At 41.2% G+C, this 17,097-nt stretch overlaps 1 protein-coding gene across 5 annotated transcripts in view; it reads right to left on the bottom strand.

The window, feature by feature from the left end:
* The window catches only part of plekhh1 (pleckstrin homology domain containing, family H (with MyTH4 domain) member 1), a 53,890-nt gene that overhangs the window by 14,025 nt on the left and 22,768 nt on the right, over window positions 1–17,097 (bottom strand). For all 5 annotated transcript variants that reach the window (XM_038293382.1, XM_038293379.1, XM_038293381.1 and 2 more), the window contains exons 7-18: window positions 16,393–16,569; window positions 14,873–15,633; window positions 13,624–13,702; window positions 11,057–11,148; window positions 10,755–10,902; window positions 8,117–8,253; window positions 7,927–8,037; window positions 4,926–5,012; window positions 4,513–4,671; window positions 2,391–2,471; window positions 2,080–2,259; window positions 1,884–1,995 (exon numbers count right to left, since the gene is read on the bottom strand). In XM_038293382.1, the coding sequence (XP_038149310.1) occupies window positions 1,884–1,995; window positions 2,080–2,259; window positions 2,391–2,471; window positions 4,513–4,671; window positions 4,926–5,012; window positions 7,927–8,037; window positions 8,117–8,253; window positions 10,755–10,902; window positions 11,057–11,148; window positions 13,624–13,702; window positions 14,873–15,633; window positions 16,393–16,569 (2,124 nt within the window). The remainder of the gene's footprint in view (window positions 1–1,883; window positions 1,996–2,079; window positions 2,260–2,390; window positions 2,472–4,512; window positions 4,672–4,925; window positions 5,013–7,926; window positions 8,038–8,116; window positions 8,254–10,754; window positions 10,903–11,056; window positions 11,149–13,623; window positions 13,703–14,872; window positions 15,634–16,392; window positions 16,570–17,097) is intronic.

The raw sequence follows: 17,097 nt of genomic DNA on the forward strand, positions 1-17,097 counted from the left end.
TAAGAACAGGAAACTGAGGCTACAATTTGCACAAGCTCATCGAAATTGGACAATAGAAGATTGGAAACACGTTGCCTGGTCTGATGAGTCTCGATTTCTGCTGCGACATTCGGATGGTAGGGTCAGAATTTGGCGTCTACAACATGAAAGCATGGATCCATCCTGCCTTGTATCAACGGCTCAGGCTGGTGGTGGTGGTGTCATGGTGTGGGGAATATTTTCTTGGCACTCTTTGGGCCCCTTGGTACCAATTGAGCATCGTTGTAACGCCACAGCCTACCTGAGTATTGTTGCTGACCATGTCCATCCCTTTATGACCACAATGTACCCAACTTCTGATGGCTACTTTCAGCAGGATAATGAGCCATGTCATAAAGCTGGAATCATCTCAGACTGGTTTCTTGAACATGACAATGAGTTCACTGTACTCAAATGGCCTCCACAGTCACCAGATCTCAATCCAATAGAGCATCTTTGGGATGTGGTGGAACGGGAGATTCGCATCATGGATGTGCAGCCGACAAATCTGCGTCAACTGTGTGATGCCATCATGTCAATATGGACCAAACTCCCTGAGGAATGCTTCCAGCACCTTGTTGAATCTATGCCACGAAAAATTGAGGCAGTTCTGAAGATAAAAGGGGGTCCAACCCGTTACTAGCATGGCGTACCTAATAAAGTGGCCGGTGAGTGTATGTCCTTTATCTGACACTTTTATCACATCAATTTTTAAAAGAAGTAGAATAAAGCAATACATCCCCCTTTAGAAATACATTTCAAAAAGCACACAGGAGGGTCAATGAAAGGCAATCGTCATCTCCCGCTTCATCCGGGAACGGGTCAAGGAGGCAGCATTGTCAGCAGAGACTCCCAGATTTCCCTCTCCCCAGACACAGCCTTGAGCTCCTCTTGGAGTGGACCAAGGCACTCTCATTCCAGCCGAGAGTCATAGTCTCTCCAGCATGTCCTGGTTCGTCCCCTGGCCTCCTACTGGTTGGACGTGCCTGAAACATCTCCCGAGGGAGGCGTCCGGGGGAGATCTGAGAAATATGTCAGAGCCACCTCAGCTGACTCCTCTCGGTGAGGAGGAAAAGCGGCTCTACTCTGAGCGTCTCTGGAATGACCAAGTTCCTCACCTTATCTCTAAGGGAGAGCCCAGCCACCCTGCAGAGGTAGCTCATTTCAGAGGCTTGGATCTCTGTATTTTATGACAATAGGTGAGGGTAGGAACATAGACCGACTGCTAAATCTAGAGCTTTGCCTTTTCACTAAGCTCTCTTCACCACGACAGGTCAACATTGTAGCAGCAGCCAATCCGTCTATCGATCTCACACTCCACTCTCCTCACTCGTTGCAGTTGCAACTAAATATTTAGGGGGCATTGCTGCTCCGATATTGAATATCACAAAGAACAGAGTCCATTGGTTTTCAAAATTATTTCTGTGTCTGATCCTCTTCAAAACTCAATATAACCTCCTGAAATGTGTTGCTCTTACATCACATCCTTTCTTCCAGGTACACTGGACTATATGTTTTCCTCTTTACAGCAGGCTGCTCTGGATTTCTGATAAACCAAACCCAATGCTGGCATTGGAAACAGACCAGGGTAAAGTTGGTATACTTCAGAGTCCTGAAATGGGTTCACACTGGTGTAATTAAATTCAAAAACCAAATTTAGAGCAAAACACGTTCCAAGCATTTAGAGCAAAAGCAAAACAAAATCTAAATAAAGTATTTACATCTTTATAATCTAATAAAAAATATCAGTCTTAGTCCTAATGATTTGCATAGAAATTAGGGTCAGAACCTTCCCATTTTAGCTCCCATTCATGAAACCTAAGATAACCCGAAAAGTCAGATTCTTTATAATAAAAACCTCTCACCTGGGTCTCCCTCCACATCCATGAGTTTACCAATGAGTTGCTCATATTCTGTGCCTACTTTCAAGGTTGCACTGCTGCCAGCTGCTACTGTCAGGTGATACAACCATGTGTCCTGCAAAGAAAAACAAAAAAAACACACTTTTAGATTTCAAGGCAGAAAAAGATGCTTGATAATTCAGGTTTCCTCTTCTGCGACCTTCTCCTGCTTGGTGCCAATGAGCAGATAAGTAGGACTCTGGTCTTTGGGTTGGACCACTAAGGTGCAGTGAGAGGAGAGGAATCCCCGATCCCCTGCCTCATAGTCCTCGTCTGAATCACATGAGCGATCCACTTCCTGCACAGATGCCTCCTTCATCTGCAGCTGACCCAGAGGCAGCTGGAAAACACAGATTAGCACAAGCAATAAATTAAAAAAACAATCAAAAGCTAATTTTTGCTTATAAGTTATTCAACTGCACAAAATAAATGATTTTCCAAAACATACAGAGACGTGTTAATATCTCAAACCTTGTCCTCCTGATTGCGAAAGTAGTGAAAGACTTTTCCCACCAAAGAGCACCAGACCAGCTTTGAGTGTCCATGTTTAACCTTATAAAGGAGAATTAGCACAAAGGACATAACAAAAGTTAGAAAAAACTTGGACACTATGGCCGTTTGTAAAATAACTTTTTTTTGTGTGCCTTATCAAAATTCTCCGATTACTTAAACACAATTAAAGTTGTTGCACTTAAACCAGAAACCTGAGCTAAATGAGTAATTCAGTCTAAATCAAGATGTAACACATCTGTGCACTTAAAATGTATGTATGTCATCCCCCTCATCACATTTCAACATTGCTTGAGCTATTTTTCCAAAGAAAATGAAGAAACTTCTCTCTTAATTGTCTAAAAGTGGAGAGATAAGTCCAGTAGTAGTGGTATGGTTGTTACATGTCAGGTACGCCGGTCACTGAGTTTGACCAAGGCACCTTACAGTAGCCTGGGTGCCATTCCGAACTTAGTCCCGCCCACAAGGTTTGAGGTCGGGAAGTTCGGTCTGGCATTGTTCAACAGTAGCGCGAGTATGCTAGCACAATATCAGGCGGGCCAATCAAATTGTCAGGGCGGGCTTTATACGATGATTGACAGATGATCAACAGTAACGTAATCAACCACGTGACCAAAGCGCGCTTGGGTGACAACAACAATGGCTGCCGCTGGAGAGTTTGGGTGAGTAGATTCTGCTATTAGGTCTGTTCTAGAAGATATCGACAGCAAATTCATTTTAAAAGAGGAACAGAGAAACGCGATCAAGGCTCATCTTCTTATTCTAGGCGTGCAACTGCACGCTTTGATTTTTGTTATGCGTCGCTTAACATACGTCACGCACTCCGTTGCTCTTATTGGTTGTAGGTCTATCCACTTGAGTGCAGAGGCATTTTTTTTCCTTGTTCGTTCGAAACACGCCCCATAATCACAGCTCTATGGAGCAGAATCAGACTCATATTCTGACTAGAATTGAGTCGGACTACGTCAGGCTAACTTTACAGTAGAACAGCAGTCAAATTTCCCACTGGGATCAGCTTCATAGTCATGGTAGGCCACTTCTTTCATTTTATTTATTTGCTCGGGCGACTCGTAAACCCACAGCCACCCAAATGTTGAAAAGGCAATATTATTGCTATTACTGTTAATATATAGTAGAAATTTTACACATTCAGTAATAAAATGTCACAGGGGATGGTATGGGGGGATGGTCATTTAAGAAGGGGGATGATTCTAGGATTTTTTTTTTTTTTTTAAGAAGGGGGATGCCATCCCTCATCAACTCCGAATAATCCCCTGAAAGCGTGGAAACTGTACGTGCAGTGGAAGAGGGTTTTAAGCATAAACAATCAACTTTCCAGAGATGTTCAGTAATGTAGATACTTTTTTAAAGGCATTTAATCCTTTTTTTTCAAAGAACTTAAAATGTATTTAAGTTCTTTTTTTCAATCCCTACATCCAAACCGGAGATCCCTCAACAGTCTGTCAACAGGAAGGGAAACCCTTTAAGCTCAACCAATGGCGTTGAAGGGAAGGTGACAACTAATTCCTGCTAAATGGAAACACACAAAATAAACAAGGAATGCAGCTGGGGATAATAATCACATATCACTGTCTGCTGAAGCTTCTCTGCAGAATTACAAATGCAGAACTAACCCCTTCAAGAGGAAGCAAAGGGGGTTCGGACTTAACTTCCTCACAGAGTCAGGGCCTCCCTATGTCTGAGCTGCCATTATGTCGCCACTGCAGATCAAAGCGGGTTTGCAGAACCCTTCGATGTGTCAGCGAGAGGATGTTAGCTCCATCATCTCAGCTTTAGGCTGTCATTCATCTGCCACAGACCGTCACACTCACCCCCAGAAGTGTCTGTCTTAACAGCAGGAGGGTGGAGGGTAACATTCCAGCACATCCTGACCCTGTGGCCATGTCTGAACGTGAAGGAGTTCACAAATGTCTAAAGACCATCCTGTGTAGACTTTTCCCTTCTTAAAAACAAAAGCACATCTATATTTAACTATCTCCCATTTCTATACATTTTTGCATCTCTTACCGCAGCAGTAAGCATAAATGTGGATTTTATGGATCTAGTAAATCAAACTTCTTACCTTTGTGAGCCAGCCTCTCACAGTGGGCTTTGCCCTCGTCTCCACAGTAGTGGGGCTGCTGGCCTGAACTCTCAGGATGTTTTGCAGAACTCTGATCCACTCCTCCAGCAGGTTGGGCGAGTCAGCTGTCAGGTAGAAGGTCTTCTTCTCAGTAATCAGCTGATGGGGAAATATAAGTGTTTTTGATTTTGTCTAAGATCACAATCATCTCTCTGAAAACATTTCTCTGGGTTTTTCTGGTATGCAGCAGTTTAACTCTACTCAATTCCTGATTTTATCTCATCATATTTTTATTTTTTAGCTCTTCAGCACTATCTTCACAGATATGCTTCTCATACTGTTAAATACCCTGCAGCAGCAGCAATAATATTGCAGTCTATGAACACAGCATTTAAGGTCGAACATCAACTCACTTGAAAGGTCAGTGCTCCTTCCCCACGTACTATGCAGCACGACGAGTTCAGCTCAATCTGACCCTGAGGTTTTCTTATCACATCACTCTGAAAAACAAAGGCAGATCATAAACAGAAATGGCCAATCACAAGGCAGCATCAAGCTCTGGGCTGCATTTCTTCCACAGAGATGGGGCTGATAGAGGACAAATACCCTCAATAGTTCATGTTTCCAATGCAAATCGCCCTCTTCAATACATTAAGGGATGGAGAAGATTTACAATTCATAACTACAAAAGTACAGATACAATCTCCCTTTACTCTGATATACCTAAATAGAAATTTGTGAGAGAACAAGCAGGGCTTGGATTTAAAACAGCATGCAAACCATGTGGAGATAGAGTGCATTTTAATTAATTATCCATAAATGGCAAGAGGATGGTGTATGTGCAAAGCTACCAAAGACCGCCGTCCACTTTAAGCCGGACATACACTGATACCCACAGCATGATGCTGCCAAAGCCATCTTTCATGCTGGGGATGTTCTGGTGGAGGTGAATAGTTCTCCTCTTCTGTCATCTCCTACAAAACTTAGCAATTAGCAGACAGAGCTTTGCATAAATCTCACTTTTCTTCGAGCAATTGCTTTTTTCTTACCACTTTTCCATGAAAGCCAGCCTTACAGAATGTCTGATTAAAAGTTCTCCTCTCTTTAAATTGTCTTTTTTTTTTGTAGTTGTGGATCTTTTCAACTCCGAAGTTACCATGGACCTTTTAGCTAACCTGACTCCGCCAGATGGATTTGCTCCCCATCTAGAAACCTTCCGTTGAAGTAATTTTGGGAAGGGGCGAAAATACTGGTTAGCTGATTGGCCTATGTTGGTGATAGACGGGCCAAATAAACCAATCAGATCAACGAAGCATATGACATACTAACAGAGCGACGACAAAGAGGAGCCAATTGATAGCCGAAACCAGTCGGGAGAAGAGCAAAAACATCTTTTCCTCTGAGAAAAGCCTCCAGAGCAGTGTTTTGCTCCTTTTTCAGTGAAGAAATACTCTGTAATTCCCATAAAACTTGCTCGATAGCCACGCTAATGCTAGTTTCATCGACTGAAGCCGCCATGTTCTTTAGACTGAACTGTCGCGCTTCTCGTTGCGTCACACCTCAACCCGCCTCAAAGCCAACGCTGATTGGACGTTCGTTTGGTGAACGGCTCCAAATTTTCTTTAACGGAGAGTCTCCAGACTGATCTGTGAGTGAAACCTCTAAAGCTCGCGAGATCAGGATGGTCTCACAAGGCTACCTTTTAGCAGCTTCTTTGATAAATTATCTGCTTCCTCTGAATGCTAGTTTAAAGCCTGGCCTACACTGTGCAATATTTCAATCGTTACATGCAGTTGCAGCTTAAACTGTATGACTAAACCAAAGGGTTTAAAAGTTCACAGCTCTCGATGCATGTTCTCACAATGTGCGGCTTCAATTCAATTCAACTCAGTTTATTTATATAGCGCCAAATTCACAACACGTCATCTCAAGGCACTTCACCCTCTGATGCGATCTTACGACAGCCGTTTGCAATTCAAACATGTTTGATTTTCTCCCGATCTTACGATTCCTGATCGGGATGTGGTCGTGAGAGAGTAATGGCTACTTGTTAATCCCTGTGCTTCACAACGCAGGACGCACAATGAGGCTGAAACTTGGCCTGATCGAAATATTCGCCCCAAAAAGGCAAAAAAATTGTACAATGCATGCCCTGTTTAAGCCTCCAGTCATGCGAGAATTTTTCAAAGGGCAGAGTTTCATCCTTGTTGTGTGTCGTGTAGTACAGAGGGGGTAGAGAGGGATGAATAGCCTCTCACAACCACCTCCCTATCAGGAATCGTAAGGTCGGGAGAAAATCAAACATGTTTGAAATTCAGTCGACCATCGTAAGATGGCATCACAGTGTCGAGCCGCACATTGCGAGAGAGCTGTAATCTTTTAAACCTTGTGGTTTGTCGTACATTTTGAGCTGTAGCTGCGTGTAACGATTGAAACTATTGCATAGTGTCTGTCCGGCTTTAAACTAGCATTCAGAGTAAGCAGAGAATTAATCAAAGAAGCAGCTCAAAGGTCTATGGAAACTTTGGAGTTGAAAAGATCCACAACTAAAAAAAAAGACAATTTAAAGAGAGGAAAACCTTTAATCAAACACTCTGCAAGTCTGGCCTTAAAGGAAAAGTGCTAAGAAGACAACAATTGTTGGGGGAAAAGTGAGATTTTGCAAAAAGTTTTGTAGGAGATGACAGAAGAGAAGAACTATTCCCCTTCCACTAGAACTTCCCACCATGAAACATGGCTTTGGCAGCATAATGCTATGGGTATCAGAGGTAGACTGATACTTAGGCCAGCCGATATCTTTGGCCAATACTAGCACGTTTTTCTTGTATCAGCATTGGCCGATACAGCAGCCATGCTTTGAGATCTTGTGGATTGCCTCATTGTTACTCGTCCATTTGCTATCTTCTCTTAATATTTTGCTTAATTTGCTAATATTTGTTTGTTTGTTTTTTAAATTCAGACTATTATATCATTGTTTAGCATTATGTCATTTTTGTCATGTAAATAGTAAGGGAAAAAAGCAATATTGGCTCCAACAATGTTGGCAGCACATATCAGGAATCTGTTAGATGATGGCAAAATAATCGGTATCAACAACGGCCTTAAAAACCTGTATCGGTTGATCAGATGTGGGTTATTTTGGAGTCATATTGCAAAAAGACTGCCAGAAACTTCATTTTCTAGCTGTGAAAATCAAGTTTAAATTTATCAGAAAAGATTTGCAACTATTGTACTCAACCTTAAGTCAATCATTTAAACAAATGCAATTAACATGTTTTAGATTTTTATTTTCAGCAAAACCTGCAAAACTATGTATCAGTTTGGTTTGTAGAGCTTCTTAGAGGGACAGCAGAGCCTTCTTCTGCAGTGTTTCGGAGGCAAAGGGAAACAGCTGGATCATAGGAAGGAACTCACAGGAGATTTGTAGTAGAGAATCTCTCCGTTCCTCAGGACGAACCAGCGACGTTTCCAGGCTTTTACTTGACTACCCATTTTCAATAGGTACCCCGACTTCTCTAGCGTGTCCTTTAAAGACAGAAAGATACTGTTTCTCAACTCATCTGTCAAACCCAGCAGTAAATTAGCACTGCTAAAGTGGACTTACTGGTGGACTACTCTCACAGGAATAGGAGGAGGTGCGTTGGACTTTGTGTTCAGGTTCAGAGTAGTCGCTGTCCAGAGAGTAAGCATCAGGTGGGATCGCATAATCACTTTCAGAGCTGATGGAGGACATGGACACACCTGGGGAACAATAGAGACAGTATTTTGGCTGTGTAGTGCAAACATGTTGTGCTGTTTTTCTGGTACCAGAGCAGTGACAACTCTGTTTTGCTTTAAAGGTTGTTGGGTTTCTTACTTAGCCAAAAATTACTCAAACTGTTTTAAACTAATTAAAAGCAGAGGTGTAAATGTTTACTTTTTATGTAGGCAAACTCAAAGTCACTTTGAGCTTATTGGGCTTCATGTAAGAACAGTTTGTATGAACAAAGCCATTCTTCAATCGTTCCTTCAAGGGATTTAGGAAAAAATGTCACATTCACCATTTTTTTGTTGTTCCTATTTCTAATCTCTCAGGTATGACCAAAGTTATCCTTGCCTTTTTGCATAATCAGTTAGCTGTTATCCAAAACTAGTTTTTCACTGAATGAATGACTGAATGAATTACTCGAAACAAAGTCATTTAGAATGTTTTTAGAGCATAAACAGTAGTGTATAGGATTTCCTGAAAGCGCGCGCCCGCACGTTCACGATGCTACGGAAGCCGGCAGACCAAACCAGATGAAAGTGCGCATTCAGCGTCTGCTCTGCCGATAATGCAAGCGTAGAAGAAGAAATGTGCTGTTTACCTGTGCAAAGAAAGAAACAACGAAAGAAAAATGTCTGAGGACTTCAGTGTTGAGGAAGAGCATGAGTTCTTTGCCGAGCTGAATGCGCACTTTCATCTGGTTTGGTCTGCCGCGGTTTCCGTAGAGTCGTGAACGTGCGGGCGCGCGCTTTCAGGAAATCCTATACACTACTGTTTATGCTCTAAAAACATTCTTAATGACTTCGTTTCAAGTAAATTCTGGATGCTACCCACTCAGGACACTTGGAATACATTGGACGAGCAGTATGGAGGAATATTGACACGTTTTTTGTGGACTTTTATGGACCTTTCTGCCTCGGGCGCCATAGACCTCCATTATTTGAATGTCAGCAGACAGCAAGAAGCCTCCCAGATCTCCAGATGCATTTGAGATATCAAAAAAGTACTCCAGAGTGTTGTTCAGCATGGGGGTGAGTAGAAAATGAAGGCTAATCATGTTTTGGGTGTACTATTCCTTTAAGCTGCTGACTGCCACTACCTCGACGCCAGAGTGTTTGCCAGTTTTGGGTACTCTAGCCAAGCGAGTTTTGCAGAGTCGAACTGAGTTTTTGTCTACCTGAGTTTTAACCTTGTTGTTTTTGTCTTTGCCTCTCGGCAGGAAGTCATCCTGCAAACCGGTTGTTTCGGACCTTCTGCCCCCTGGAAGGAGCATAAAACTGAGCTGAGGATTCAAGCTAGTGGTTTGGATCTACTTTCCCCCCAAGGATTGTTTGGGCGTCTCTCTGAGCAGGGGATTCATCTACACAAGAAACCGTTCAAGTACCGCAGGAAAACTAAGTGGCAGTCAGCTCCTCCGTTGGAAAAACCCCAACCTAGGGTAAATCCTGTCCGCCCTCCAACGAGCAAGTCATTCACTGGAACAACCCACACTGACTGGATTGAACAAAAGACACCTTTTTCTGGAAACTCCCGGTTCGTGTTCAGAGCAGCACTGGACTCCACTCAACCTACTCTCAATAAAACCTGTTAAACTTTTCCCCGGTCTCTCTGTTTGGTCTTCTGCATGTGGGTCAGAGCTTTAGATAAAATCACGACACTACTGAAATAACATCTGGAACAGAAAATGGATGGAAAGTTCAGCAAAGCTCTTCTAACGATGAGACTTTAACTTCATAGCAGCTCCTTGGCTTTGGTGTTACACTAAATACTGAATGTTTGGGTCTGTCTGAATTCATCAAATTACAGATTCGCTGTTAACATTTTTATTTTTATGTTTATGCAATGGAGAGATGACAGACATGGTATGTCCGGAGATATATAGTAAATGTATGCAGGTGTTTATTGTTGTCGTGTTGGTTAATGGTGAACTCATAGAAAGCATTTACATCATAAGTTGTCCCTCTTGCCTCCATCAGTAGTTTTCATTGACTGTTTTTGGATCAAATGGTTTTTCTTTTTATATTATTTTAAGTTTTTTAATGCTATTTTTACTTCTGTAACAGCATAACAGTTTTTACAGCTCTTGTAATTTATTCCTACTGCTTGGCTTTACTCGTCCTTTAGTTCTGCTGCTCAGATTACAGAGAAGCTCTTCTCAGTCACCAGAAGCTTGATCGTCAAAGTTTTTCCTTCCTCGTCCGCATTTCTCTAAATGAACACCTTCTGACAAGCGTGTGAAGTCGTAGCCTTCTCATTTATATGTAGCCTTATATGAAATTATGGGGGCACTGATTATGCAGATTTAATCTCAGACTGCATCGGGTTTACGGGGATCATTTACTGAAATTTAGAATATTTTATTTATCTGATGTGCCGTGTTTGTAGGAGTCGACACAGGGGGAAAAAGTAAGAGAAATTCATGAAAAGAATACAAAAATGTTGTTGCATGAGGCCCATTATTTGATGACCTTCTTTGAGCTCTTCACATTGTCCTCACCCCTCTTTACAGCCCGCGGGCTCCCAGGAACGCTGCCTTTCCTTTCTGGGCTCAGGATGGAGGTCCGCAAACTGGCCAAAGAGCTGCTGTCATCCTCTGAACCAGAGTCATCCTCCGGTAGAGGGACGCTGCTGATCTGAGTGGCTTTCTGGGAAGAAAAAAAAAGCCTAAATTTAAAGGTTGCTCTCATAATTATAGCAATGATCTTTGTTAAACTAGGGGGTAAATGGCTGCATTCAGATTAAAGTTTAAAATGCTCTGTACTTTGTATGATATTGAGACACACAAAGTGTTGGACTTACCCCTTTCAGTGTAGTGTAGACAGGAACATTGATGTTTTTATAAATGAGCTGTGTGAAAGGACCTGTAGCGGGATGCTGGGGTAGGGTGGAGCCTGAAACATTAAAGGTTTATTAGAAACTAAATTATACATTGGAAGGAACAAACCTGCAGCATTTGAGGCCCAACAGAGACTAGAAGGTAAAAACTGTGGCGACAAATTACACAGAAAGTTTGTAAGCCTCATTCCTTTTTCTATGTTGCTGCTCGGAATCAAATCTGAAGAGGCAAAATGTTTCAGATGGCCTCCACAGATACCAACAGAATGAGCTACAAAGTCTCAAACCGACACTCTACAATGAGGGAGATGGGTCATAATTAGCTGTGGCTGCAAACTTTTTTTTTTCCATGTCAGAGCCCGATGAATAACAAATTTAATAATAGTATCTAGGCTTCATTTTTAACCACAAATAGGAACCTTGTTGCAGACGGACTCATAGTTTCTTTAGCGTAACAGAAACTGTCTGGAGAGTAACATTTTATAGCTATATTGGTGTAATGCAGTTGAACTCTAAGTAAAAACAGAAGACTTTCAGCTGCTTCCATTCGCTGAGGATTTACACAACCACTGCATGCAAAGTTGGCATGTTAAAGTAACAATAAAGGGGGAAAATAGAGCAGAAATTCAAGATCTACTGCTGCCAGAAATTACATTTATCAAATAAAAACCTTTATTGGAAAAGAGATTTGCCACTGCAGTGAACCACTGAGGATTTTAAATCTTTGTGTAGGATGGCAGTCTGCTGAATATGGGAATTTTTTTTTTTTTTACTGACAGGACAAATTGGCTTTTAAATCCTCACCTGAAAAACTCACATTTCAACTTGAGGCATTGCTTTGACTGTTTTGTTTTTATATATAATATCTTTCTATATAATATCTTCACCTTTAACACATTTGGGGGCGTCTGCTGTTCAATGTCCTTTAAAATATTTTATTCCCATTTTAACATGGAAAAAAGTGATCTTTATAAGTCTGAAAAAAATGACTTAGATTAATTTCAGAAATAAAAAGCAAAAAAAAAGGATGCACATTTGATCATATATGCCTTCCAAGCCAAAAAAATCTCTTCTTCTTTGACAAACTTTTGCTTTAGACCACAAAAAATATTTTGTGATGTGAACAGAGATGATAAAACTAAAACCTGTTATTTTTCCGTTTCTTATTTATTCGTTATTATTAGTGCTGCACCAAGACTGATACCAGTATGGGGCGGGGCCTCGATCCAGCACTAAAATGGTGGTATCGGTATTGGTGAGTACCAACAAATAGGGCACCGATACCATTTTGAGAGCCAAAAGTTTATTCAACTATTGTCACCCATTCCTGGTAGGCAATAAAAAGTTCTACTGGATTCACTTTGTATTAGATTTTTTCCTGCTTCACAAAGGTAGGCAGCAGCTTGACAAAGCAATGATGGCAATTATTTTACATCACAGTAGTATGCAGTTCTTCATAAATATACACACACACACATCAATTTCAAACAGATGGTATCGGTGTCGGCCAATACTGCACAGCCAGGTATTGGGTATTGGTATCGGTGCCAAAAAATGGCATCAGCGCAACACCAGGTGCGTATAAGAGCAGGTCATATCTTTAAACAATTTGCATCAGAGTGTATATATCCATGGCTAATCTGAAATTTTATTTCATCTAAATAAAATTAACAGGGAGCAGAATTTAATGTCCAGCTCTTATCTACCCACTCAAAACCCCTATATCTAACCAAAGGAAAAGTGAAACTCAAAGGTTGGTGTACTAAGAAGAAAGATAACCTCTTACTAAAAAAATGTTACCTTTAAAAATTCTGGCTTGTCTTTAACCAAACTTCAACCTAGAGGGGAATATTTTCACATCAGGTACAGCGTGGTCTTTAAATCAGCTGGAAGCGTGTTTAAGAGTTTGCAACCCTCAACCAAGAAAGGTCAAAATATAACTAATACCTGCAGGAGGATAGTTTGTTTTATAAAGTCCTGACTTGTGATTATTATGGTGACTATATTGCCATTTGTATTTTAAAAAACTTAATGTAATAATAAGGCAATAGTAGAAGATGCAGGCCTACCTCAGTACCTGCACTCTCACAAAAAGAGAAATCATTTAACCCAGACAGTAACATTTTACTGCTGCTGATTAAAGAGCAGCCTTTCCGCCCTCTCATCTTTTTACCCCATCCATATTGTTGCTTTTCTTCTCTTCTTTTCTTAGTAAAGGAAAATCATAGGAGGCAGCTAAGGAAAAGCCTTCTTGAAGAGAAGCAGACACCTGTGCAGGTGTGAGTAGCCCCAAGCAAGATGAAGGGACATCAAAGCATCAATGGCGGATCCAAACAGGCCACCCTCGCCATCACCGCAGCTTAGGCATCAGTTAAATGACAGGTCCCTTGGCAGTACTGATTCACTTCCCAAACAGGTCACTTTGTCAGGGCCCTTATTGCATGGCCAGACAAGGAGCATAGAACTATGGCTTTGATTACCGTTAGAACACCATTGTGGTGATGAATGAGAGGAAGCTGTCAGACACTCACCTCGTCCAGGGCCTCTGGCTACAGCCCCCGCCTCAGATACTCTCATTCCTGACTTTGCCACAGCATAGATCCGACTCTCCTGCAGGAAGCAACAATTAGAAACACCAAAGCCTCAGTTTAAACATCATTTATTTACAAAATCTTTAAAATAACTGAAGATGTAATTTAAAAAAAACGCTATCTGACTACTTGAAAGAAAGAGAAAGAAAGAAAGAAAGAAAGAAAGAAACAAAGAAAAAATTGAAAGAAAAGGGTTCAAAATTTGTGCATATATTTGGCTTTTGTCTTGTATAAAAGGTAACTTAAAAAACTTTTACCTGCCCATTTTAACTTGTATTTTACGATATACACAAACAATATTTAACCTTGTTCATTATATGGCCATATAGCCATGGTCCTGAATGATATATTTACATATTTACTCTTAACTAATCCAATTAAACACACATTTTAATTGATATTTTCATTAAACATTTAAGCATAATAGGGACATACAAAGAAAAAGTAGCAAAGGAGCAGCATAAAATTCTAACTAAGACTGTAACTTATTTTATACTTATTAAATTTAAGTCTTTGCAAAACTTTTGAAAACTGTTGGACTTGTATTTTATTTGTAAGTTTATCTTATGCATCTGATTGGAAAAAGCTCCAGAAGGTTTAAGATTTTGAAACTGTCCGTTTTAAATTTTTTATTTTTGGTAAGCTAACCAGGATTAACTAATACAGACCTACCATAAAACTTCCAACATCTTAAAGATTCAAAATATGGTTCTGTTGAAAAAAATATCTACCTAATTTATCCCAGACATCTGCTAACCATTTGGATGGATTTTCAAGAAAAGGAATGCTGTTTGGTGATGTTACAGGAGGTCAGGCAGTAGACATTTCCTCCACCGCACAGTGGAGGAGCCGTCATGATAAGGGAATATTGTTCTTTCAAAGCAGCAGTGGACAAAACATTCCTGCCTTGGTTTTTTTTTTTTTTTTTCTTCTATGGTTTTAAACTTTTGAACATCCAACAAACTGTCTGTTTCAGTTTAAATCTACTGCATTTGCCAATTGATTTCTTCTTTTTTGTCCATTTAAGCTTAAATTCGAACCTGGTTACAATACCAGGAAACAAAAAGTGATCCTTTTATTTAACCCCCTGGCCTGTACATTACGATAAGGTGAGTACTTCTGTTTAGTTTTAGATGCTTCTATAAGCTTGAGAAGTCAACCAATAAAACATCTGTAGGTGGTTTTGTACCCATGAAGGGAAGCGATGCAAAGGAGGAGTTGGTGGCTTGATCAACTCTGGATCCAACTGCTCCAGCTCCTCTGCTAGTCCCACAAAGGAAACCCCATCTTGAGACGGCACCTCTGATTCTGTCCCCTCCATCACTCCGTCCATGCAGTCCAGAGGCCCATCATCAATATCAGTTTCTTCTACAAGCTGAGCGAACGGCGAAGTGCTGGTAGCAGAGCTCTTCAGGGTGGACGAGGCAGAGGACGGCGTCATGATGTCTATGTTGACGTTGAGCTGGTGCAGTCTGTCCAGGCTGGGCTGCGGCTGGCTGTAGTGCTTCTTCACCAGCTGGATGCTGTCTCTGGGGGTGAGCGGGGTTCGTACTTTTGGTAGCGTCATGCTGGTGCCCGAATGATGACCAAGAGACTGAGGAGTAATAGGAAAGGGGTTGTTGGTGGAGGGCGAGCGGGAGAGGAGGGGGCTTTTGGGTGCTACTGTCATGGTCAGCCCGGGAGAGCTCGGCCTGTGCGCCATCTCATACGCAGAGGATGAAGATGAAGAGGACGATGACGAGTGAAGACACTGAGAGCGGAACTTGCTGCTAAGCTCATCGGAAGAGTTGTCTCTGTCAGAGTCCCCTGCTTTGCTCTCCAGTCCCTCTATGAACTCTTGTCCACTCGTGGAGCCGCTCGGTCCATCCTTGATCCAGCTCTGAGCATCATAGGCTGTAAGGTTTCCAAGACAAACTTTTTTGCTCAGCAGTTCTGGAGACTTTTTCACATCTGTGGAGACAAAACAACCAATTATTACAAAATAAAGCTCTATAAAGTACCAGATTAGGCGTTTTTCTTTTTACATTACTGTAAATGCTCCAGACTGTCATATCTGCTCTTTCAAATACACTCTGGTCTTTATTTCTTTGTAAACTTGAAAGACGGTGGAGCTACTGTACGATGATTAATAAACACCTGAGCTTACTGGATGCTTAAACACTAGAAATGCGAATGTGCAGCACAATGAAATTAGCATATATCACATAGATGTGGGACAACCGATAGATAAATGATACCTTTAAGGACTGGAAGTTAACCAAAATGAAGTACCTGGAAAATGTATTCATTCTGCTTTAACTTCAATATATTTGGGAGAGTTTCATATAATAAACAGACATAAAGTGGTGTATAATAGAGAAGTGGAATAAAAAGGAAACTTTTTTATGTTTAAAATCATAATAGTGTAGCAAACATTTGTATTCAATCTCTCTTGGTGATTAATTAATGGAAATACCTTTTACTACCTTCCTTACACCTGAGCAGTAGACCTTTGCAGTTCCTCCAGTTACCAAATGTCTTTCTAAGATTAAGGAATGTGTAAACATCTAAAAGTTTAATTTTTTTGTGATGTGTGCAGAATATTAGTGGTGGGATATAAAAAAGAATATCTATATTTTGTAAAAGAGGAGCAGCTTTTGCATCTAGCAGCCAGCATTTTCAAACTTTCTGCTTCTTATGATGAAATATAACAAGGTCAAAGTTGTTCACCTGGCAGGCTCTTGATAGAGGCAGGCCCACGCAGACCAGGCTGCCTCCAGCAGTCCTCCTGGGCGGGAGGCGTGCTGGGGCAACTTGGAGGAAAGAGCGGACTGTTGGGCACCAGGTGGGCATCTACAACAGGAGACATAGCAGGAGATCCAGAGGATGCAGGTTTCTCTAAAAGAGCTGCAAAACAAACATAAAAGCAGCAGAAAAGCTCTGAATAACAGCTTTAAACAACTCTGAATATACTTTTGTTAATATCCAATTAAGTTAAAAAAAAAAAATCTTTCTGTCCTGAATGATATCCCATCCCAGTTAAGGCTACCAGTTAACATCAGTCTAGCAGCATAATAGAGGACCCATCAGCCTAAACACAGACAAGAGCAGGATTACAGGACAGCCCTGGTACAGAGATGAAGAGATGGCTTCTCCACTCTGCTTAACTATAGGTATACAAACCAAGCTTTTTGAAGAAGTAGAGATTGCACAGTTCATCAGACTATCAACACAGCCATTCATCATAAGAAGCATGTTTTGCAGCAGTTTAAACACCAAGTATCGCACTACAGGCTTAGAACTGGCACCAGTAGTTCACCATAGTGTTAGTTAGCCATGTGGTGTTACTGTCTGGAGGGTTTGAGGCCTGCTCCTTTGATCAGGAAAGGAAATGCAACAGCGTGGATGGACACAAGGGGGAAGTCATTATTCAAC

The sequence above is a fragment of the Cyprinodon tularosa genome, unplaced genomic scaffold (assembly GCF_016077235.1).
Source record: "Cyprinodon tularosa strain WSP-4 unplaced genomic scaffold, ASM1607723v1 ctg325, whole genome shotgun sequence".
NCBI lineage: Eukaryota > Metazoa > Chordata > Actinopteri > Cyprinodontiformes > Cyprinodontidae > Cyprinodon > Cyprinodon tularosa.